This window comes from Balaenoptera ricei, chromosome 4 (genome assembly GCF_028023285.1).
Source record: "Balaenoptera ricei isolate mBalRic1 chromosome 4, mBalRic1.hap2, whole genome shotgun sequence".
Lineage (NCBI taxonomy): Eukaryota > Metazoa > Chordata > Mammalia > Artiodactyla > Balaenopteridae > Balaenoptera > Balaenoptera ricei.
The window spans coordinates 78,938,464-78,962,206 of NC_082642.1; the positions used below are offsets into that span (position 1 = coordinate 78,938,464).

At 35.4% G+C, this 23,743-nt stretch overlaps 1 protein-coding gene across 3 annotated transcripts in view; it reads left to right on the top strand.

Moving 5' to 3' along the window:
• VPS8 (VPS8 subunit of CORVET complex) overlaps positions 1-23,743 on the top strand; it is a 288,065-nt gene that overhangs the window by 96,309 nt on the left and 168,013 nt on the right. For all 3 annotated transcript variants that reach the window (XM_059920698.1, XM_059920699.1, XM_059920700.1), the window contains 3 exons: positions 7,535-7,757; positions 10,922-11,011; positions 13,583-13,634. In XM_059920698.1, coding sequence (XP_059776681.1) covers positions 7,535-7,757; positions 10,922-11,011; positions 13,583-13,634 — 365 coding nt within the window. The remainder of the gene's footprint in view (positions 1-7,534; positions 7,758-10,921; positions 11,012-13,582; positions 13,635-23,743) is intronic.

Genomic DNA, 23,743 nt, shown 5'->3' on the forward strand with positions numbered 1-23,743 from the left:
TATGAGGCCACCATCACGCTGATACCAAAAACAGACAAAGACACTACAAAAAAAGAAAATTACAGACCAATATCACTGATGAATATAGATGCAAAAATCCTCAACAAAATACTAGCAAACAGAATCCAACAACACATTAAAAGGATCATACACCATGATCAAGTGGGATTTATCCCAGGGATGCAAGGATTCTTCAATATATGCAAATCAATCAATGTGATACACCATATTAACAAATTGAAGAATAAAAACCATATGATCATGTCAATAGATGCAGAAAAAGCTTTTGACAAAATTCAACACCCATTTATGATAAAAACTCTCCAGAAAGTGGGCATAGAGGGAACCTATCTCAACATAATAAAGGCCATATATGACAAACCCACAGCAAACATCATTCTCAATGGTGAAAAACTGAAAGCATTTCCTGTAAGATCAGCAACGAGACAAGGATGTCCACCCTCACCACTATTATTCAACATAGTTTTGGAAGTCTTAGCCATGGCAATCAGAGAAGAAAAAGAAATAAAAGGAATACAAATTGGAAAAGAAGAAGTAAAACTGTCACTGTTTGCAGATGACATGATACTATACATAGAGAATCCTAAAACTGCCACCAGAAAACTGCTAGAGCTAATTAATGAATTTGGTAAAGTTGCAGGATACAAAATTAATGCACAGTAATCTCTTGCATTCCTTACACTAATGATGAAAAATCTGAAAGAGAAATTATGGAAACACTCCCATTTACCATTGCAACAAAAAGAATAAAATACCTAGGAATACACCTACCTAGGGAGACAAAAGACCTGTATGCAGAACACTATAAGACACTGATGAAAGAAATTAGAGATGATACCAACAGATGGAGAGATATACCATGTTCTTGGATTGGAAGAATCAACATTGTGAAAATGACTCTACTACCCAAAGCAATCTACAGATTCAATGCAATCCCTATCAAATTACCAATGGCATTTTTTTACAGAAGTAGAACAAAAAGTCTTAAAATCTGTATGGAGACACAAAAGACCCCGAATAGCCAAAGCAGTCTTGAGGGAAAAAAATGGAGTGGGAGGAATCAGACTCCCTGACTTCAGACTATACTACAAAGCTACAGTAATCAAGACAATATGGTACTGACACAAAAACAGAAACATAGATCAATGGAACAAGACAGAAAGCCCAGAGATAAACCCACGCACCTATGGTCAACTGATCTATGACAAAGGAGGCAAAGATATACAATGGAGAAAAGACAGTCTCTTCAGTAAGTGGTGCTGGGAAAACTGGACAGCTACATGTAAAAGCATGAAATTAGAACACTCCCTAACACCATACACAAAAATAAAGTCAAAATGGATTCTAGACCTAAATGTAAGACCAGACACTATAAAACTCTTAGAGGAAAACATAGGAAGAACACTCTTTGACATAAATCACAGCAAGATCTTTTTTGATTCACCTCCTGGAGTAATGGAAATAAAAACAAAAATAAACAAATGGGACCTAATGAAACTTCAAAGCTTTTGCACAGCAAAGGAAACCATAAACAAGACGAAAAGACAACCCTCAGAATGGGAGAAAATATTTGCAAACGAATCAACGGACAAAGGATTAATCTCCAAAATATATAAACAGCTCATTCAGCTCAATATTAAAGAAACAAACACCCTAATCCAAAAATGGGCAGAAGACCTAAATAGACATTTCTCCAAAGAAGACATACAGACGGCCACGAAGCACATGAAAAGATGCTCAACATCACTAATTATTAGAGAAATGCAAATCAAAACTACAATGAGGTATCACCTCACCCCAGTTAGAATGGGCATCATCAGAAAATCTACAAACCACAAATGCTGGAGAGGGTGTGGAGAAAAGGGAACCCTCTTGCACTGTTGGTGGGAATGTAAATTGTTACAGCCACTATGGAGAACAATATGGAGGTTCCTTAAAAAACTAAAAATAGAATTACCATATGACCCAGCAATCCCACTACTGGGCATATACCCAGAGAAAACCGTAATTCAAAAAGACACATGCACCCGAATGTTCATTGCAGCACTATTTACAATAGCCAGGTCATGGAAGCAACCTAAATGCCCATCAACAGATGAATGGATAAAGAAGATGTGGTGCATATATACAATGGAATATTACTCAGCCATAAAAAGGAACGAAATTGAGTCATTTGTTGAGACGTGGATGGATCTAGAGACTGTCATACAGAGTGAAGTAAGTCAGAAAGAGAAAAACAAATATCGTATATTAACGCATGTATGTGGAACCTAGAAAAATGGTACAGATGAACTGGGTTGTAGGGCAGAAGTTGAGACACAGATGTAGAGAACAAACGTATGGACACCAAGGGGGGAAAACTGCGGTGGGGTGGGGATGGTGGTGTGCTGAATTGGGCGATTGGGATTGACATGTATAAAGTGATGTGTATAAAAATAAATAAATAAATAAATAAAATAGTAACAATTAACCTTACAGCTTACTTCTAAACAGAAATAATGGAAGCCAAAGACAACAGAATTGTGAAAGGACAGAAGGAAAACATCTATTAATATAGAATTCTATATACAACAAAAATACCTTTTGAAAATGAAAGTGTTATAGAAATATATTCTAAGAAACACAAACTGAGAGAATTCATCATTTGCAGACCTGCACTAAACAAATAACAAAAGCTGTTCTTTAGATAAAAGGAAAATGATTGAGGTGGAAAAGCTAATATGTGTGTAAGTGAATATAGAATATAATCAATATGTGTGAGGATTGAATAAAACATGAAGAAAAATGAAGAGAAATATATATGAAAACAATACTACATAATTGGAGAAAAGGGTAAATAAGGTTAAAGTGTATTAAAGTCCTCCACTGTCTAGAAGGTGGTAAATTTATTAATTTATATTAATTTAATTTATATTATAATTTAATAATTTGAAGATGCAAATTATAATCTCTAAACCCATACTTAGTATATAATTGTAAAAACATATATAACTAACAAGGTAATAAATGGTGTCATGATTAAAAATACAATTTAAAAAAAGTCAAAAGGAGCAAAAGTAATTAAGAATAGTTAGGAGGAGAAAGATAATAAATGATAAATTTAAAAATATATCAGTAATTACATTAAATAGCAAACAACTAAAACAAACAAACAAACAAAACATAATCGAGTACTCAGCCAATTTCAAGTAACTTCTTCCACTTCTAGGGTGGTCACTTAGACACTCAATACTGGCCTCCAGATACCTTTTATATTAATATTTTCTGATTGAGTACATTGGTTTTATAGTCAGTCCTCTTATTTTCATATATTATACTGTCTCTTATGAGGGTTAAATTATAAACACAGAGTACATACTCTGAAATTAATTTTAACTCAATACCACAACCATTATTATACTATGATCACTGTTACCTCTGTATCATAAGTCGTAGAATTTCATACCCAGCAGTAATATTACATTACTAGGATATATATGTATTTCCATTCATATGTAAGAATTCTTTTATAATGTAAAATCCTTTTTACTATGGCAGGAACCACACTGCTTTTTCTCTGTAGGGCATACTGATCAGTGTGTAATGGACATCATTTTTGGTTAAAATTTGGCTTTATTATCTTTTTGTGAATCTTTTAAAATCAGAAATGATAGGAAATTCTGTTTTTGAAGATCTACCTTTATTTTCATAATTTGGTCTCTGCTCACACAGTTTCATTTCAATTTGATAGTGCATATATATTTTTGCAGTACTAGAAAAAGATATAAAATATCTCAAGGGTTTTTGTAGGATATTTAATGATTTGTCATTTTGCTTATACAACAGTAGCCATAATTTCAGTTTATTTTGAAAATAGGTCCAGAGTTTACTTGAACTATAATCGTAATTTTGAACATTGTTTAAAAATAAGTGCTTAAATAAATGCTGTTATTATGTGTGAATTATATCTCAAAGCCATTATAAAACAAAATAGGTGCTGTATGTAGATGATCTTGACCACTTCAAGCTTATATCACTGTAAGCAGAGATCCAAAAAGAAGCCATTATTCAGATAACTTGAATTATATATAAATCTGAACCAAAAATATTTCTCTTAAATCTAAAGTGAACCTGAAGTGGCTTTTTGATAGCCAGAGTATTTGTTTAACCTTGTTGTTCAACATCAGGATTATTATTTGTGAAACAGAAAGATTTTAATTATCAGCCATGGTTGAGGAACTTAATGTTTTGAGTTTTCTCATCATTTTCTTGGTAACTGCAAGTTAAAATTTTAAACATCAAAGCTGGGTGAAAAATGGGGCCATGCCTTTTTTATTTTATCTAACTGCTATATTGAGATATAATTCACGTACCATAAAATTCACCATTTTAAAGAGTATGGTAGTTTTCAATATATTCACAGAGTTTAATTAAGCCATGTCTTTTTAAAGGAAATATTTACAAACTGTGATACTTGTATCAGGAAACAGAGCATTTTGAACATAATTTCTTGAAGATCATTTGAACTTTTTTTGAGCAGTGAAATAACTTTCATTTTGCACACAATTCAGCATCTATGATAGTAGCCAGACATGTAACAGGTTCTCAATAAATTTTAATTAAATAAGTGAAATTTGGTAAAAAAAAAAAAAAATAGTGGATTATCTCTAAAGGTCATATTTTCCAGGTCATATGGAGCCTTTTTTTTTTTTTTAACTTTTTATTTTATATTGGAGTTCAGGTGATTAAAAATGTTGTGTTAATTTCAGGTGTACAGCAAGGTGATTCAGCTCTACATTTACATGTATCTATTATTTTGAACTTTGTTTTTAATTTTATAAATAAAGAGGCCAGCCGAAATCAACTTTGGATTTATTAAATCCCACTTATATCTAGTGGGGGGTTGTTTATTTGGTTCTGGTGTATATTTAGTGTACGCTGGCAAGTGTTAGGATTGACGCTCTTGCTCCCTTCAGACAGTCTCTGAATTTGTAATTATCTCATAAGCTGAGTTCTTCACATTTTTTAATTGTAAAATTGATAGTGCAAAAAGTGAATTTGGTCATTTTTTTCTATCAATTTGAAGTTATGTGTGATAAACTCCAAATAATGTCTTTAATATGAGTATTAATATAAAGTGAAGTTATGTAGAAGACCTTTTTGTTGGCCCTCTGTTATTCAGAATTTATTTATTCAGGATTTTTCTATTATACTGGTTATAAGGAGGCTAAGCTTGAAGCGATAAATAAACATCAGTTTTGACATTAGCCGTTCCAGGAAACAAAGTCAGCACCCTGGAGTATAATGCCTAAGTACAGAAAGAAACACAAGAGCCAAAACCATTTTTTTTTTTGTATGTACTTTTCTTTTTCCCTCCTTCTCTGATGATCTAATAAATATTTTCCCAGAATGATGAGAACATGTCTTAAAATTTTGTTTTATTTTTCTTTTAAGGTAGAGATGCAGATAGGAGTTGCTGAGTTATATTTTTCTTGCTTCTTTATTATAGCCTCTTACTGGTTAAGAAAGAAGCATATAGTTTTGCCATTAATCTTACCAGCATTGCATGCTGTAGTTTGTCACAGGAGTGCCTTGTTTGTCAACTTTTATGCTCTGTTTACTGAATTTGTAGCTCTTTAATTTTCCTCCCCAGGGCTTTTTGTGCTGAACTGAAATATATAATTATCTTTCCTAGCATGTTGTTTTTAACAACACATTACAGAGTGCAAGGGCTAGCAAATATGACATTTTCTTTAAGTTCATTAGAGTTACTTTGTTACTCTTATTTTATCTTTCTTACAGTAAGGCTTCATTAATCTCAGTTCCTTTTGCTTGGCTAGTAATTGGTAATCACAAAAATGTAATGGACTGTTGATTAAAATGAAACTAACATGAAAAATACTCTGATAAATATAAAGCGAAGGGGAAAATGATGCCATAATTACACTTGTGGATATGAGAAAAAAATAAATGGATATGGATTTCCCCCCAGGATATTGCAAATACTGTTTATTGAAAAGCAACATGGCGTTCTATGCAGTTGTAGCCAGTCCATTTATTATTTGTCCCCCTTCCAGGACTTCAGATGAGGCAAGACCCCATCCCATTGCTTTCAGAATCTTCCTTGTCCTTTTTGTGGAACTTGTCATGAAAGATCACACCTGTGGATGAACCATCTACCACTTTTCACAATTGACATGATGCACATATATAGAGATTATACATTTAGCAAATAAATAAATAAACAATTGATCCTAACAGGTAAATAGAATTAGCACAGTTTTTGTATTTGAAAAAAGAGAGAATTAAAGAATCAGTGAATGATATAAGTCAATACACTGTATAAATGGAAACATGGAAAACATTTAATTTTGCCAGTCATCAAAGAATTGAAAACAGTGATGTTGTTTAATTTATACATTAAACTATATGGGAAAAAACTAAAGACAGTTGTCTGTTGAAACTGTTGAAATTATACATTACTGATGGCTGTGTAAATTGGTGCTATGATGATTTTTGAAGATAATTTAGTAATACATTTTAAGTGCCACAAAATTTTTTGTATCTTTTGACTTTAAATAAATTTCTAAAAGTAGAATGACTAAGGAATTAAGCCCCCAAATGGAAAGACTATATATGTAGATGTTCATTGTGGCCTCACTCATAATAGTGAAATAGTGGAAATAAGTGATACATTACAGGAATAGTTATATAAATTCTGATGTTTCAGCATATTGAAACGTGGTTAGACAAAATGGTAATTTTAAAGAGTTAAGTAGCAGCTTAGGACAATGCTTATATAATATTGGGTGAAAACAAAATTCAGATTATGTCTATGGTGAATAGAACTCTAAAATTATTTCTGGACTCTTTGCAGAAGAAATACAAAATAAATAAAACACAGTTATTGAGTGTGGTAGCATTTGATTAATTAGTTTTTTTGTTTCTGCAGTAAAATAGTTTTCAGACATATTTTTAAAACATTGAACATTTTCTTCTTCCTCTCCCATCAATAATCACTACCTAAACCCTTTGGGAAGCAAGGGGCAAGAACTAGATAAAGAAGCAGATTGGCGTTGCAGATCAGATGGGAATATTTAGATACCAGGAAAGAGGAAAGGATAAATTGTGAATAGTCTATTTAATTTTTTTTTTTACTTCATCATAGTCTCCGTACTACCTGCTCCCATATCAATGTTGTCTTTAAGAAGCAGTGTGCCATAATGGATTCAGCACAGGGTTTAGGTCAGATGGCTGATGCAAATTCTGAATCTATCACTTGTTAGCTAACTGATTTTCAGTAAATAATTTAACTTATTCAACATTTTTTATTTGTAAAAAGTATTGGGTGAATTAATTAGGATAGTATATATAAGAGATTTTTCAAAATATAAAGCTCTTTGCAAATTTTGTTACTGTTTTTAATAAACTTGCATGTAAGTTGAAATAGGAAAAAGATGAGATATACTTAGTAGACTGAATTTAATGGATGTTTGGAATGTTCCTAAAAGTATTTTTTCCCGTTCTGTTGCAGGGATCTTTTATTTAGCCAGGTGTATGACAAATTAAGTGAGAATTCAGTGGCCAAAGGAGTGTTTTTGGAGTGCCTTGAACCATATATTTTAAGTGATAAATTGGTGGGGATCACACCCCAGGTAATGAAAGACTTGATTGTTCATTTCCAAGATAAAAAATTAATGGAAAATGTGGAAGCCCTCATTGTACATATGGATATCACCAGCCTAGATATTCAGCAGGTGAGTTTATAGGCAGTCTACTAATTTATGGAATAAACATCATTCCTTTATTGAATATATTTACCTGACTCATTGGGCCTTACTCTGTCTTTCATCAACCCTAATTATTTTTTAGCACTTTTTGGTACAAGGTCTCATAAACTTATATTTGTCAATATATTTCTTAGCAGTGTTCTTTACTTAAAGCTAGATTAGGAACTCCTGCAAGCCAGTAGTCTTCGGTTTCCTTGACATCCCCCAGAGCTCTTAGCATAGGGTTTATATTTGGTAGTTGCTCGATAAATGCTTATTGGTCTATCCTTCTTCATCAGTTTGTTTGTTCACTACTACAATTTTCATCCTGCAAGTGAATTTCAACTATAAGCACTTCCACGTGAAAAATAGAATATTTTTACTTTTGAGAGTATGATGCCATTTTTTTGAAAAGCTAGTTTATATGTCCAGAGTTGATAACTTTCATACATTAAGTTTTGAAATGCAGGGCATAGTATAAGAAGCAAACTTCAGGACATCTTAGCATGATCAGCCAGCTCATTGATAATATACCTCCAGTATATCTGAGGTCTCCACATAAGTTTTAAGTCCTTAATTGAGGAGCAATATGTATCTGACCTAAGACACTTCACTCTTAACTCTTCATTTAACTCTTCAGTCCTAATGCTGAGCAAAGGCACAAGGGTACCAAGGTGCTGAGCCCTACTGAGCTAAAATACGGTGACTTACAAACTTAGAAGGACCAAAGGTTTTTTTTTTGTTTGTTTGTTTGTTTTTAATGTGGAAAATCACACAGAAATGAAGGGTTTGGAAAATGGTTATTGTTTTCTTCATGGAAGTTTGCAAAGGCCAGGTCCTCTTTACATATGCCTTTCTGTCATGTGGGTAATTTGGCGTAATCTTCATGTCTGACAATAGGTCTGGTGATTTGAGAGCATGTTATCAATCTAGCTTTATTTACTATCACTGATATAAGAGAAATTTCTAATTTCTTCTCCTTCCAACATTTTTAGCTTTTTCTCCAACACTAGGTAAATATTCTCTGCTCTTTTTCATGTTAAAACAACAGTTTAAACAATCTCCCCTTCTCTCCGTATCCAGCCTTCCCCTCCTTCCCCTTTGGTTACTGCCATATCACATTTCCCACTTGCAGCCAGATCCCTCCCTCCCTCCCTCCTTTCTTCCTTCCTTCCTTCCTCCACCCCTTTCCCTTTTTCTTTCTTTCCCACATTTCTTGAAAGCATTCTCTAAGTTGCCTCTTCCATTTCATTCACATCCTAATATTTCTTCAGCTTTACTTTCACTAGAGTCTGTAATGACCTCCAATGCTTTAGTGACCCTGGTGGACAAGGCTTATCATAAGGCTTACATTAGCAAAAAAAAGTTTGATAATAAACAGACAAACAAGTCAACAAGCCAGAAATATCCAAAACAAGTATTATGTTAAAAGTCAAACAGGCAGTATGATAAAGAGAGAATGAGATCTCTTAGATGGGTCAGTTATAGAAAACCAAGAAAGTAACATTGAGTCTGATCGAATCCGGAATCTGAATGACAAGAAGGAATCAGTAGTGCAAAAATCTTGGCGGAGAAGACTGTTACAGGTAAAAACAACAGCTAATGCAAAAAAAAAAAAAAAAAAAAAGATTTGTGTTGGGTGCTAAAAGTTACAGATAAAAGGCAAACAGAGCTTGGTTGAAAGAGAGAGGTAGCCCTTTCAGGGCAAGGTACAGATTTTTCCTTTTTATTCTGAGTGCTATAGGAAATCATTAAAAGGTTTTAAGTGAGATCACTCTGATTTGCCTATAGATAAGAGAATGAGGGGTGGGGGCCAAGTACAGAAGAAACAAGGAGATTGGTTAAGAGCTGGTCCAGGAGGTAGTCCTGGCCAGAGATGATAGTGGTGAGATGGAGAGAGATGGCCTGACTTTGGATACATTTTGGAGGTAGAACTTATTTGCTGATGAATTGGACCTAAAGGTGTGGAAAGAGAGAATTTAAGGCTGTTGCCTAATTTTTTGGCTTGAAAAACAAGGTGGATAGTGATTCCTTTAAGAAGATTGGAAGACTGGGGTAGGTCTAAGTTTGGGAGACAAAATCAGGAGTTGTATTTTGCCATTTTATTTTGATAGCTACTAGACACTCAGGTGAAGATATCAAGTTAGTGGTTGGATATATGGGTCAGAGGAGAGGTTAGGGCTGAAGCTGTAAAGAGATGTATGATCATGGCACTGGCTGAGAGGGCGGAAAGTGAGAGAAGAGAAGAGGTCCCAGAACATGCCTTTGTCTAGAAGGACTCTCCCATGACACCTCACTTCCATTTTCCCTCAGACTAGTAGTTTGTTTTCCCTTTGGCTATTCCTTGTCATTCTCCTTTGTTGACCTCTACTCTTCCACTTCGGTCTTCTCCTGTCACTCAGTAGTATAATATAGCTCTCGTAGGAACAGTATATAGGGTACTCTATACTTAAGTCATCTCTATTCCTCTTCCTAATCCCTTCATCTCTATTCCTCATCCTTACTGCTCCTTCTGCCTGCAGAGCCCCTAGTTTCCACATCGGCTTTTGGCTCACATACATGTATCTGTTAGGTCCTAACTTAAATATTGCTCCCTCAGGGATGACCTTCTGAATACTCCAGACCAAGTCAAGTTCCTTTATAGACTTACCACATTTGTAAATGAACTATTTGTGTAATTGAGTATCTTCCCTAAGTCATAATTCATGCACCATTTTGTGCCCCTTCTTTTGGTGAGTGTCCAGGATGAATGGAAGTTCTGTCAGGGTAGAGAATAGGTCTGGGTTTGTCTTACCTATCACTTTATCCACAGTGCCTAGGAGAGGACCTGAATATAGATGTTCAGTAAATATTTGTAGAACTAGTGACCAAAGGTAAGATGGATATGGAAAGGGGGAGGATAAAGAAGAAATAAAATCAGACATTGGGGGATGTTTAAAAGTAGCTATTGTACTGTTGAAAGTAACATTGAACCTACAACAGATCTTACCCTGGCATTGTGTTTGAGTACTTCAATTTCAGTTTTTTTCAGAGAAGGAATAAGAAAAATTAGGAAAGAGAATTTAAGATCTTCCCCATTCTTAAAGCTTTGAGGAAAGTTATTGGTGAGATTTGCTCAATTGTGTGGACCAAGCAACTTTTCCTTTTTACAGGTAGTTCTCATGTGTTGGGAAAATCGGCTATATGATGCTATGATCTATGTCTACAACAGAGGCATGAATGAATTTATTAGTCCAATGGAGGTAAGATACGTTCTAACTTATACGCATATTTAACACTGTCTATTAATGTTTTTTCCCTTCTCTCCATTTGCTTTGAATAGTTTGTTTTCATCCAATCACTTTAAAATTTCTTGTAGATTTATTAGACTTGCACCCATTGTTATTTAGGACTTTAGATAGTCTTTAGTTTTATACCTTCTACCATTGCTTTCTTTTTTAATCTGCATAAGTAGGTATTTAAATCCCAGGGAACGACAGATAAAATTAAAAGCCCATTAGACTTTAAGATTTTTTCTAAAAAATTTTGATATTATTATAGCTTTTCCAAAAGGTTTAAGAAATTCATTATATATATTTACTGTATAGAGTAATGGCACTATTGAGTAATATTATTTTGTAGATATATTCTTCTAGGGGAAGGTCCTGAAAATGGTGGGAGGTCATGATTTGCCAATTGCTAATTTGTTGCTTTTCCTATTTCAGAATTTTATAGCATTTATTATAATTTCTTATTCTCCTTACCGTTAGAAGAGAGCATCTAAAAAGCATTTGGGCTTATTTTAAAAAGAACCAAACCCATCTTCATCTTGTTATTTCCCTTAAATTTATAGACAGAATTATGGGTTATGGATTGTGGATGCATGTCGTGCCCTGCCAGCCCATTGCTTTATTACAGTGACTTCATTACCTGGATCAGAAGACCCAGGCTTCTCCTGAAGGCATCCAGTCAACTTTTTTGCATATTTAATGGACATCCAAAACCATCTTCAGTATTAAGTCAGCAGTCATCCTATGATATTTCAGTCTTCTTTAAATATATTTAGCTTGGTAGGTGAATATCCCTCTAATTCATAACTCCTTCAGTTTTGGCTGTACTTCTTGTCTCTTGGTCATTTTCCAAATGAGTGCCACAGCCCTCCCCACTGGTTTTGACCTTGACTGTCTGTATTTCAGATAAGTATTTTTAACATTTGCACACCTCTTAGCTGACTCTTCAGTGAGGTCCATGACCTGCGCGCATGCAAAAATGTTCTCCGTCCCACTATTAAACCACAATTAGGAAGAATTAATGCAGTTTCTAGTTTCTCTCAAAATAATCTGTGAAAACAGATTCTAATTTGATGCATTCTATGTTGATTAAAATGGTTGTGGGGTTTTTGTTATTGTTGCTTTTGAAGTTTTTGTTTTGTGTGGATTCCTTATTCCTCAAAATCTGGTTTGCATTTATAGCTATGCATCTCAGATGGAACACTTTTCTATTGACGTTGCCTTGTTTTGCGTTAAGAGTAGTTTTCAAGTTAATGACTTTCAGCAGGAGCTTGGTATTTGTTATTAAATAGTCATTTGGAGATTTTAGCAGTGGGAAGTTAGATGCATCCTGTGATTGCTATTTTATAATTCTCTGCCTATAAAAGAGATCACTATTCAGTGTTTAAAGTTTAGTTATTTCAGTTTAAAGAGATTTAAACTGAAAATCACAGTGATTTACCAGTGATCCTACTAAAACAGTTCATGTCCACATTTAGTCATTTCAGTTTAAGGTCCAAATTAAAAGAATCTGAAAAAGAATAGATATATGTATAACTAAATCTTTTTGCTGTACACCTGAAACTAACACAACATTGTAAATCAACTATACTCCAATATAGAATAAAAATTTAAAAAAAAAGAGGAACTGTAGTGCCTTTTGAAATTTTCTAGATTTTCTAGAATGAAAGACAGTGTCATCATACTTGAGATGACTACCATAGTTTCTGAAATCTTTAGTTCTATCTAGTTTTGGCTGCTTCTGAGTGCCTTGTGTTGGGAGGAAAAACTTTTCCTCTACCACCTGAAACCCGAATGGTGGGGAGAGGGCTGCGAATGAACTGACAACAGGAGAAAAGACAAGGTTTATTCACAGTTGTACCGGGAGCATGCAGAAATGAGTAAATCACTGAACAACCAGAGAAGTAAAGGTTTATATACCAGTTTAACGAAATTTGGGGTGTGAGGGAGGGATTTAGGTTTTCCTTGGAGAATATGAATAGTTTTATTGAGCTTTTTGTTGCTAATGAACAGCTGGCTTTGCACCACCTCCCAGTGCTAAGGGTCAATCTTCTCCTAAATAGGAAACTCCCTCCCAGGAAGGCCAACATAGTTTTGCCATTAATCTTGTGTTTTCAGGGGCTCTGCTTATATTTAGGTGTTTGTTTCTATGGCTGCTGACTGTTCACATGTTTTCAGCTTAAAGTAATCTTACCCTTTTGGTGGGCTATTAATCCCTTGACTTGCTTACTATTTTTTAAAGAATAAAGTACTTTTAGGAACCTAAGGATATCTTATATTAGAAATAATGATCTCAACAAGGACCTTCTTCTAACTGGTATTTATTAAATGGTTTCTTTCAGTGAGGAATATAACAATAATGATTTCCCAGTGATCCTACGAAAACAGTTCATGTCCACATTAAGAGTTTTTATATTTAATCTTAATAGCAAATGACTATCTGATTCAATCAGAGAAAGGTGATTAATAGCATAAGATTTAGATTATTTTTTAAAATATTTTTTTCAGATGATGTTGATTGTTTTCCTATTAATTTTTATGCAGAAACTTTTCAGAGTCATTGCACCTCCTTTGAATGCAGGGAAGACGCTAACAGGTATTAATTTTCTAAGCCTTAATTTTTTTCTCTTTAAAAATATTATTTAAATAACAAAATTCACCAATTTTATGCATACAGTGTGAACTTTGATAATCGTACATGATCATGTAACCACCACCATAATCAAATTTTAGAAGGAGCAATATAGTTCCTTCACACTAAAAAGTTTCCTCCTGTCCCTTGTACTCTAACCTTTCCCCACAGTCCCATCTCCAGGCAATCACTGATCTACTTTCCTTTATTGCTATTCATGTAAGTAGATCATACACTATGTAATCTTGATCTTGGTGTTTTATTTCTTTCACTTAGCTTAATGTTTTTTAAATTCATCCATGTCGTTGCATATATTATTTTGTTCCCTTTAATTGCTGAATGGTATTCCATGGGTTGGATATACTGTTATTTGTTTATCTGTTAACCAGTTGAAGGACATTCAAGTTGCTTCTGGATTGGAGTTATTATAAGTAATGCTGCTACGTTTGCGAATGAGTTTGTTATGTTTTTAATTAAACTTTTTATTATGAGGAAATTGTAGCTTCACATGCAATTGTATGAAATGACACAAGAGATCCAGTATACTCTTTACCCATTTTCCCTCTGTGATAACATCTTGCAAACCTAAAGCACAATATCACAACCAGATATTCACATTGATAAAGTCACGATACAGAACAGTTTTATCACCACAGGTATCCTTATGTTGTCCTTATCCTCCATTGCTGACTCCTAGCTATGAATAAGTTTTTGTGTGGGCATATGTGTTCATTCTTCTTGGGCAACTACCTAGAATGGAATGGATGGATTGTATGGTAAATGTATGTTTTACTTTCTAAGGTACTACTATTTGGTTTTTCAAAATGGCTGTACCATTTTGCATTCCCATCAGCAACATATGAGAGTTCTGATAGCTCCATATCCTTGCAGGCACTTGGTACTGTCAGTCTTTTTACGTCTTTTAAAAATTTTAGCCATTCTAGTGGGTGGATAATGGTATCACATTGTGATTTAAATTTTTATTTTCCTGGTGGTTAGTGATGTTCAGCATCTTTTCATGTGCTCTTGCCCATTCACGTATCTTTTTTGTGAATCATCTGTTTAAATCTTTTAGCACTTTTTAGAAGGTTAAGGAAGAGGTGTTATTTGACTTCATATTATTGAGTTCTAGGCACGTGAACTCCCCACCGGAGCCTGTAAGAGTTCTTTATGTAGTCTGGATACAAGACATTTTAAAATATGTGTTTCGCAAAAATTTTCTCCCAGTCCATTGCTTACCGTTTTGTTTTTTTAACCATGTTTTCCAAAGAACAAAAGTTTTTAATCTTCATGAGGTCCATTTTATTTATTTTTCTTCAGTAGTTTTAGACCTTTGATGTTCTGGTTAAGAAATCTTTGTCCAACTCAACATCATAAAGATTTTACATGCCCATGTCCTTCTAGAGTTCCAGAAATATGTTGGAGCTTTTGAAAGCCCCTGCAGACCTCTCATTCTCCAGTTTTTCCTTTTAAGTTTTTTGGTGGGTCTCTAATTAGTCTCTTCTGGGGGCACTGCCTCTGGCACCTGTAAAGTTAAATAATGTGCCTTGGGGATAGTGCTGTTTGCTTAGAGTAAGCTCTGAGTCAGGACAAAAAAAAGACAAGCCCTGAGAATGGAGCTGTTGAGTGAGCTGCCAGATAGGTTAGATAGTGACAGTTCTCTTAAGGATGGGCTTTTGGGGAGCTCCAAACCCATTTTGCCCCCTGGAGTGGTTGCTAGGTTGCTGGTTTTCACAGCTACCATAGCTGCAAGGCGGTTGGTTTCAAAGCTACGGTGAAGGTGGGGGAAGGGGGATGGGACTAGGTAATGTTAAGCCACCATGAAGCTCACAGTTCTTACCGAGATTCAGGCATTTTTCTTGAATAAACATTCCGTGGATTATTGCAAGCCTTCAGTTAATTTCAAGAGTTCTGGAAAAGTTGATTTTGACTGTTTCTGCCAGTATTCTCTTTGCTTTCATGGAAGAGCAGATTACTGAAGGTTATTCCTCCACCATCTCATAGGTCAGTCCCTCTGGGTTTTGGTTTTGTTTGGTTTGCTCTTTTTTCCTCTCTGTTCTTCTCCTTGGGTGATTTCTATTGCTCTACTTTCAGGTTCACGCTTTGATGTAAACTCAGCTGTTAAATACACTCAGTGCATTTTTATCTTCCACAATAGTAATTTTCAGTTCTGTAATTTTTATTTGGTTCTTTTTTTATTGTTTCTGTTTCTTTCCTGCATCTCTTCATTTATCTGTTCAAATTTTCATGCATTGAAACATGTTTTATTTCATTGAGGATAAATATAATAGTTGATTTAAAATTCTTATCAGTTCTAACATTTTGTTCATTTCAGGATTGGACTTGATTTTCTTTTCTCTTAAGAAAAATATATTTTATTATCTTGTTCCTTCACATGTTGGATAATTTTAGATTGTATCCTAGATATTTGAATGTTACATTATGGAGATTCTGGGTTCTATTATTTTTCTTCACTGAGAATTTTTTCTCTTTATTTTATCAGGTAATTTTCTTGGCTGGGCTTGAATTGCAGACTCTTTCTATTGTGGCTTTCTAGTGTGTCTCCAGTCTCTTCTCAAAAGGTCCTTTGTCTTTAGCTGGTCTGCTTTGATTCTGTCCCACGTGTGTGGCTTAGGGATCAGTCAGTGATGAAGGTAGTCAAGTTTGAGGATCCTCTTTCTGGCTTTCTTTTTGCAAGATTCTGCCAGTCTGTTTACTGTTCACATGTCCTACCTTCTCTAGTTCCCCAACCAGAAAAATTGCTGGTTTTCCCGTGTGAGCCCCCAGCTGCTGCTGTGCTTGCCACACAGAGTGCACTTAGTCACAGGCTGAAAGCCTGTGAGGGTAACTTACTTGTATACCTCCCTGTCTCCTCTCCTCTGAGCACATGAACTCCACACCAGAGCCTGTCTGCTTCTCTTCACACTTCAGGACCTTCAGGGAGGGAACTCCAGTCGTGGTTCTGACTTTTTCTGTATGGCTGAGCTGCTTTGACTGTTGTTTGTACATGGTGGTTTAGGGATCAGTCACGGATGTGGGTAGATAGTTTGGAGATCCCCTCTTTGACTCTTTCCCTTTTGGGCTTCCCCTAGTCTCTTCCACATTCATGGTTTCCTGGCTGCACTTTTCTGGTCCCCTGTGCCAGAAAGATTAGGAGTTCTCCATCCCCCACCGCCTCTGTGTGAAGGTACTTGTGTGGCTGCCAGTCTGTCCTCTTCCCAGTGAGTGTGAACTCGCTGCCAGACTTGTCTACTTCTATCTCCTCTTCAGTAGCTTCAGGTAGCGTTTCGTATTATGTCCAGGTTTTATAGGTTTTTTTTTTCTGTAAGGACAGGAGCACGGAGGGTAATTTGGTAGAGTCTTAGTCCCTCTTTAGTCTTAGTCCGTTTTCAGTTGCCCTGAAACTAATCCTTTTGAAACAAACTTGAAAATTGTCTTCCACATAATATATGTAGCAGAAGTTAAAGTAGACTATTAAGAACTCCAACCAACAAGGACCTACTTTAAAAAAAAAAAAAAAAAGACTATTAAGAATTCCAAATGGAGTGGATGAGCTTTTGCAACAGAAAATTGTCTAAAAAAAGATTTTGGGGGCTTCCCTGGTGGCACAGTGGTTGAGAACCTGCCTGCCAATGCAGGGGGCACGGGTTCGAGCCCTGGTCTGGGAGGATCCCACGTGCCGCGGAGCGGCTGGGCCCGTGAGCCACAATTGCTGAGCCTGCGCGTCTGGAGCCTGTGCTCCGCAACAGGAGAGGCCGCGATGGTGAGAGGCCCGCGCACCGCGATAAAGAGTGGTCCCCACTTGCCGCCACTAGAGAAAGCCCTCACACAGAAACAAAGACTCAACACAGTCATAAATAAATAAATAAAAGAACGTGAATTTCTTAAAAAAAAAAAAAGATTTTGGGGAGAGAAAAGTAGAAAGGGGGTCAGGAAAATTAAATACTGTGTCAATTCAGTATACATTTACCAAGCACTTCCATGTTCCCGATGCTGTGCTGGATGCTAGGAGCACAGAGATAGACAGACTCCATGCCCTTAAACTCATAGTAATGGAAAAATGGAGATGGATACGTTAAACAAGTAAATTTAACTCTCTCTAGGAATATCATGAGCTAGATGCATCCTATCTGAGATTTCTAGCAAAAGATAAAGGTTTATCTAATTAGCCAGTAAACATGTACCATGCTAATTGAGTTGGATCAAATAACATTTGGGACTTCTGGTTTTTGGTCTGGCAGAGAAAGAATTTAGAAGTCACCACTCTGTCCTACCAACAAGTAAAAAGCTCAACAAACTGAAAAATCAACACTTCTTCTTAGATCTGCCAGAGAAGTAAGGTCACAGGCCAAACCATTGCACCAAAAACTAGAGAGACAGGCAGATGCAGAAAATCACAACTGACAGGATCAGACATCTCTGCAGGAACCAGTGCTAGGGTAGGAAAATCTGAACTGCAATTGATGATTTGTTGCAGGCTCAATGTGAACAAGCCTGAAATTTAAAAACTCCAGGAGGACCCGGTCGTAGGGAAGCCTCCACACTTTTGTGAAATTTACCTCCAGGACTGCTACCGGGTTCTCACGGTGATCATCAGAGAAAAATCCCTTGTGCTTCTGCAGGAGGGTGGGGGAAAGGAACCATTTTGAAATATGTCAGAGTATTCTGTGTTTCTTAACTAAAGCCGCCCTTCAGGAAAAACTATTTTGCCAAAGCTTGACCTGCTGTGGGTTTATCAGAGCCAAACTTACCTGGGAGAAGGAAAATACCCATCTCCAGCACCTTCAACCCATTCTGTCCACCTAAGGGGGAAAAAAACTGAGAAGCACTGGTGAAGTTCACATTCCAGGGTCACAGGTTTACCCAAAGACTGAGACCTAATCAAGACTATAGAACACTTCCCTCTCTTCACACCTTACTACCACATTACTAAAGATGTATTTACTGTAGTGCCTTTTACCCAGTGCATCATGTGTGCCTTTCAAAGATTACAAGGCATACTAAAAGGCAAAAAAGTTGAAGAGTTTGAAGTTTGAAGAGACAGAACAAACATCAAAGCTAGACCTAGGTGCGGCAGTAGTATTGGAATTATTAGACCAGGAATTTAAAAAAATACTATGATTAATATATTAAGGGATTTAATGGAAAAAGTAGGCAACATGCAAGAACAGGTGGATAATATAAGCAGAGATGGAAATTCTAAGAAAGAATCAAAAATAAATGTTAAACATCAAAAACAATGTAGCAGAAATGAAGAATGCCTTTGATGGTCTCATTAGTAGACTAGACACACAGCTGGGGAAAGAATCTCTGAGCTTGAGGATATAACATTAGAAAGTTCTAGAACTGAAAAGCAAAAAGAAGAAGACTGAAAAAAAGTAGAACAGAATATCCAAGAACTATAGGACAATTACAAAATGTGTAACATACATGTAATGGGAATATCAGAAGGAGAAGAAAGGGAGAAAGGAACAGAAGCAATATTTGAAACAATAATGACTGAGGATTTCCCCAGATTAATGTCAGACACCAAACCATAGATCCAGGAAGCTTAGAGTACACCAAGCAGGATAAACAGGAAAAAAAAAAACAAAACAAAACACAAACCCTACAAGTAGGCATATATTCAAGCTGCAGAAAATAAAAGGTAAAGAGAAAATAAAATATTTAAGGTTTTGAGAGAAAAACCCACCAACATAGAATTTTGTACCCTGAGGAATTATTCTTCAAAAGCAAAAGAGAAAGACTTTCTCAGACAAACAGAAATTGAGGGAATTTGTTACCAATAGAAATGTCTTGCAGGAAATGTTAAAAGAAGTTCTTTAGAGAGAAAGAAAATAATATAGATAAGAAATCTGGATCCAAGAAAGGAGGAACATCAGAGAATGATTAGTAAAGGTAGAATAAAAACTTACATTTTTCTTACTCTTAATTGAGCCATCAGATAGCATTTTATTCAAAATAATAATAGCAATAGTGTATTTGATATTATATGCTTGTGTGTGTATGCTTATGTATAAATGAAATGAATGACAGCAAGGATACAGTTATAGGAGGGAGGAATTAGGACTATTTTGTTATTATAAGGTCCTTGTACTACCCATGAAGCAGTATAGTGCTATTTGGAAGTAGGTTTGGATTAGTTGTAAATGTGTGCTGCAAACTTGAGGGCAACAACTAAAAATAGACACATAATAGATGTAATATGAAAGGGGAGAAAATGGAGTCATATAAAGTACTCAGTTAAGACTACAAAAGGCAGGAAAAGTGTTGAAGACAAAATTTGGAATAAAGAACAAGAAATAGAAAACAGTAACAATATGGTAGATATTAATCCAACTATGTTAATAATCATTTTAAATATCAGTAGTCTATACCAATTAAAAGAGATTGTTAAAATGGATTAAAAAACAAGACCCAACTAAGTGTTGGGTATAAGAAACCCGTTTTAAATATGAAGACATATTAAGTAAAGAAATGGAGAAAGGTGTACTATAATAATACTACTCAAAAGAAAGCTGGAATAGCTATATTAATTTCAGACACAGCCAACTTCAGAGCAAAGAAAATTATCAGGGATAAAGAGAGGCCTTACACAATACTCCAAGAAGACGTAATGATCCTTAATCTGTGTGCACCTAACAACAGTGTCAAAATACACGAGGCAAAAACTGATAGAATAGCAAGGAGAAATAGGTAAATCCACGATTATAGTTGGAGACTTTTAACACTCCTCTATCAGAAATGGACAGATCCTGCAGGCAGAAAATCAGTAAGGACATAGTTGAGCTGAAGTTATGAACTAAGCACCATCATTCAGCTGGATACTACTGGCATCTATAGGCTCCTTTATCCAACAATAACACATTACACATTCTTCTCGAGCTCACATGAATCATTCACCAAGATAGACCATGTTCTGGGTCATAAAACACACCTCAACAAACTTAAGAGAATAGAAATCATATAATGCTTGCTCTCAGACCACAATGGAATTAAACTAGAAAATACTAAGAGAAAGAAAACTGGAAAGTTCCCAAATACTTGGAAATTAAACAACATATTTCTAAGTAATACATGGACAAAGGAGAAATCTCAAGAGAAATTTAAGAGTAATTTGAACTAAATGAAAATACTTACAAAAATTTGTGAGATGCAGCAAAAGCAGTGCTTGGAGGGAAATTTATAACATTGAATGCATATAGCAGAAAAGAAAAAGATCTAAAATCAATACTCTAAGCTTCTACCTTAGGAATTTGGAAAAAAGAACAAATTAAATCCAAAGTGAGCAGAAGAAAAGAAAAAAAAAATTAGAGCAGAAATTAATAAAATTGAAAACAGGAAATCAGTTGAGCAAATTGTTGATTTGCGGTGATTTGGTTAAAACCAAAAGCTGTTTCTTTGAAAAGATCAATAAAATCTATAAGTCTCCAGTCAGGCTAACTTAGATAAAAAGGAGAGAAGACACAAATTACTAATATCAGAAATGAAAGAGGGGACAACCGTACAGATCCCATGGGCATTAAAAGGATAATAAAATATTATTATGAACAATTCTTTGCTCATAAATTTGATTACCCAGATGAAACAGGCCAATTTTTTGAGAGATAAAATTTGCCAAAACTCACACAAGAAGAAACAGACAATCTGAATAAGCCTGTATCTATTAAAGAAATTGAACCAGTAATTAATAACCTTCTAAAACAGAAAGCACCAGGCCCAGATGTGTTTCACTGGTGAATTTTACCAACCATTTAAGGGAGAAATTATGCCAATTCTCTACAATCTCTTCAGAAGACAGAGCTCAGGGAATACTTTCTAACGTTTTCTATGAGGCCTGCATTACCCTGATACCAAAACCAAAGACATTACAAGGAAAGAAAATTTACAGACCAGCATCTCTCATGAACATAGATGCAAAACTTCTCAACAAAATATTAGCAAATTGAATCCAGCAAGCTATAAAAAGAATTATACAACACAACTGAGATTTTATACCAGGTATGCAAGGCTGCTTCAACATTTGAAAATTAATTAATGTATTCCATCACATCAGTAGGCTAGAGAAGAAAAATCACATGATCATGTATCAGTAGATGCAGAAAAAACATTTAACAAAGTCCAACTCCCATTCATGATAAAAACTCTCAGCAAATTAGGAATACAGGAAAACTTCCTCAACTCGATAAAGAACATGTACAGAAACCCTACAGCTAATGTCATACTTATTGATGAGAAACAATGGTGAGGAACAGGGCAAGGATGTCCTCTTCTTACCACTGCTTTTCAACATCATACTGAAAGTCCTAGCTAATGCAAAAAGACAAGAAAAGCAAATAAAAGGTATAACAATTTGGAAGGAAGAAATAAAACTGTCTTTGTTTACAGGTGACATGATCATTTATGTAGAAAGTCTGAAAGAATTGACCCAAAAACTCCTGGAACTAATAAACAGTTGTTGCAAGTTTGCACATACAAAGTTAATATACAGAAGGCAGTGACTTTACTATATACTTGCAGTGAACAAGTGGAATTTGAAATTAAAAACACATTACCATTTATATTAGCACCCTAAAAAATGAGATACTTATGTATAAATCTGACAAAGTTTGTACAAGATCTGTATGAGGAAAACTACAAAACTCTGATGAAAGATATCAAAGAACTAAGTAAATGGAGAGATATTCTGTGTTCATGGATAGGAAGACTCAATACTGTCAAAATGTCATTTTGTCCCAAGTTGATCTACAGATTCAGTGCAATCCCAGTCAAAATCCCAGCAAGTTATTTTTTTGGGTATTAACAAACTGATTCTGAAATTTATATGGAGAAGCAAAAGACCCAGAATAGCTAAGGCAGTATTTAGACAGAAGAACAAAGTTGGAGGACTGACACTACCTGACTTCAAGACTTAATATAAAGGTACTATAATCAAGACAGTGTGGTATTGGCAAAAGAATAAAAAAAAAGATCGGTAGAACAAAATAGCTCTGAAATAGACTCTCATAAACATAGCCGACTGATCTTTGAAGAAGCAAAGGCAATACATTGGTGTAAAGATAGTCTTTTCAACAAATGGTGCTGGAACAACTGGACATCCACACACAAAGAAGTTGACTCTAGACACAGACCTTACACTCTTCACAAAAATTAATTCAAAGTACATCATAGACCTAATTGGAAAATGCAAAACTATAAAATATCTAGAAGATAACGCAGGCAGTAACCTAATTGACTGTAGTTATGGTGATGAATTTTTAGATACAACACCATCCATGAAAGAAAGATTATTATCCATGAAAGAAGTAATTGATAATCTGGGCTTCATTAAAATTAAAAACTTTTGCTCTGCAAAACACAATGTCAAGAGAATGAGAAGATAATCCACAGATTGGGAGAAAATATTTGCAAAAGACTGTTATCCAAAGTATACAAATAACTCTTAAAACTTGACAAAAGAAAATCAATAACGTGGACTTCCCTGGTGGCACAGTGGTTAGGAATCTGCCTGCCAATGCAGGGGACACGGGTTCGAGCCCTGGTCCAGGAAGATCCCACGTGCCACGGAGCAACTAAGTGCGTGTGCCACAACTACTGAGCCTGTGCTCTAGAGCCCGTGAGCCACACTGTTGAGCCCGCGTGCCACAACTACTGAAGCCCATGCACCTAGAGTCTGTGCTCTGCAACGAGAAGCCCGTGCACTGCAACGAAGAGTAGCCCCCGCTTGCCACAACTAGAGAAAGCCCGCATGCAGCAACGAAGACCCAATGCAGCCAAAAATAAAATAAATAAGTGAATAAATTTATTAAAAAAAAAGAAAATGAATAATGTGATTAAAAAATGAGCAAAGACCCGAACACACATCTCACCAAAGAAGATATACAGATGGCAAGTAAGCATATTGAAAGATGTTCAACATCATCAGGGAATTACAAATTAAAACAACAGTGGGATACCAGTACACATATCTATTAGAATGGCTGAAATCTGGAACATCAACAACACCAAATGCTGGCTAGGATGTGGAGCAATAGGAACTCTCATGTATTGCTGGTGGGAATGCAAAATGGTAC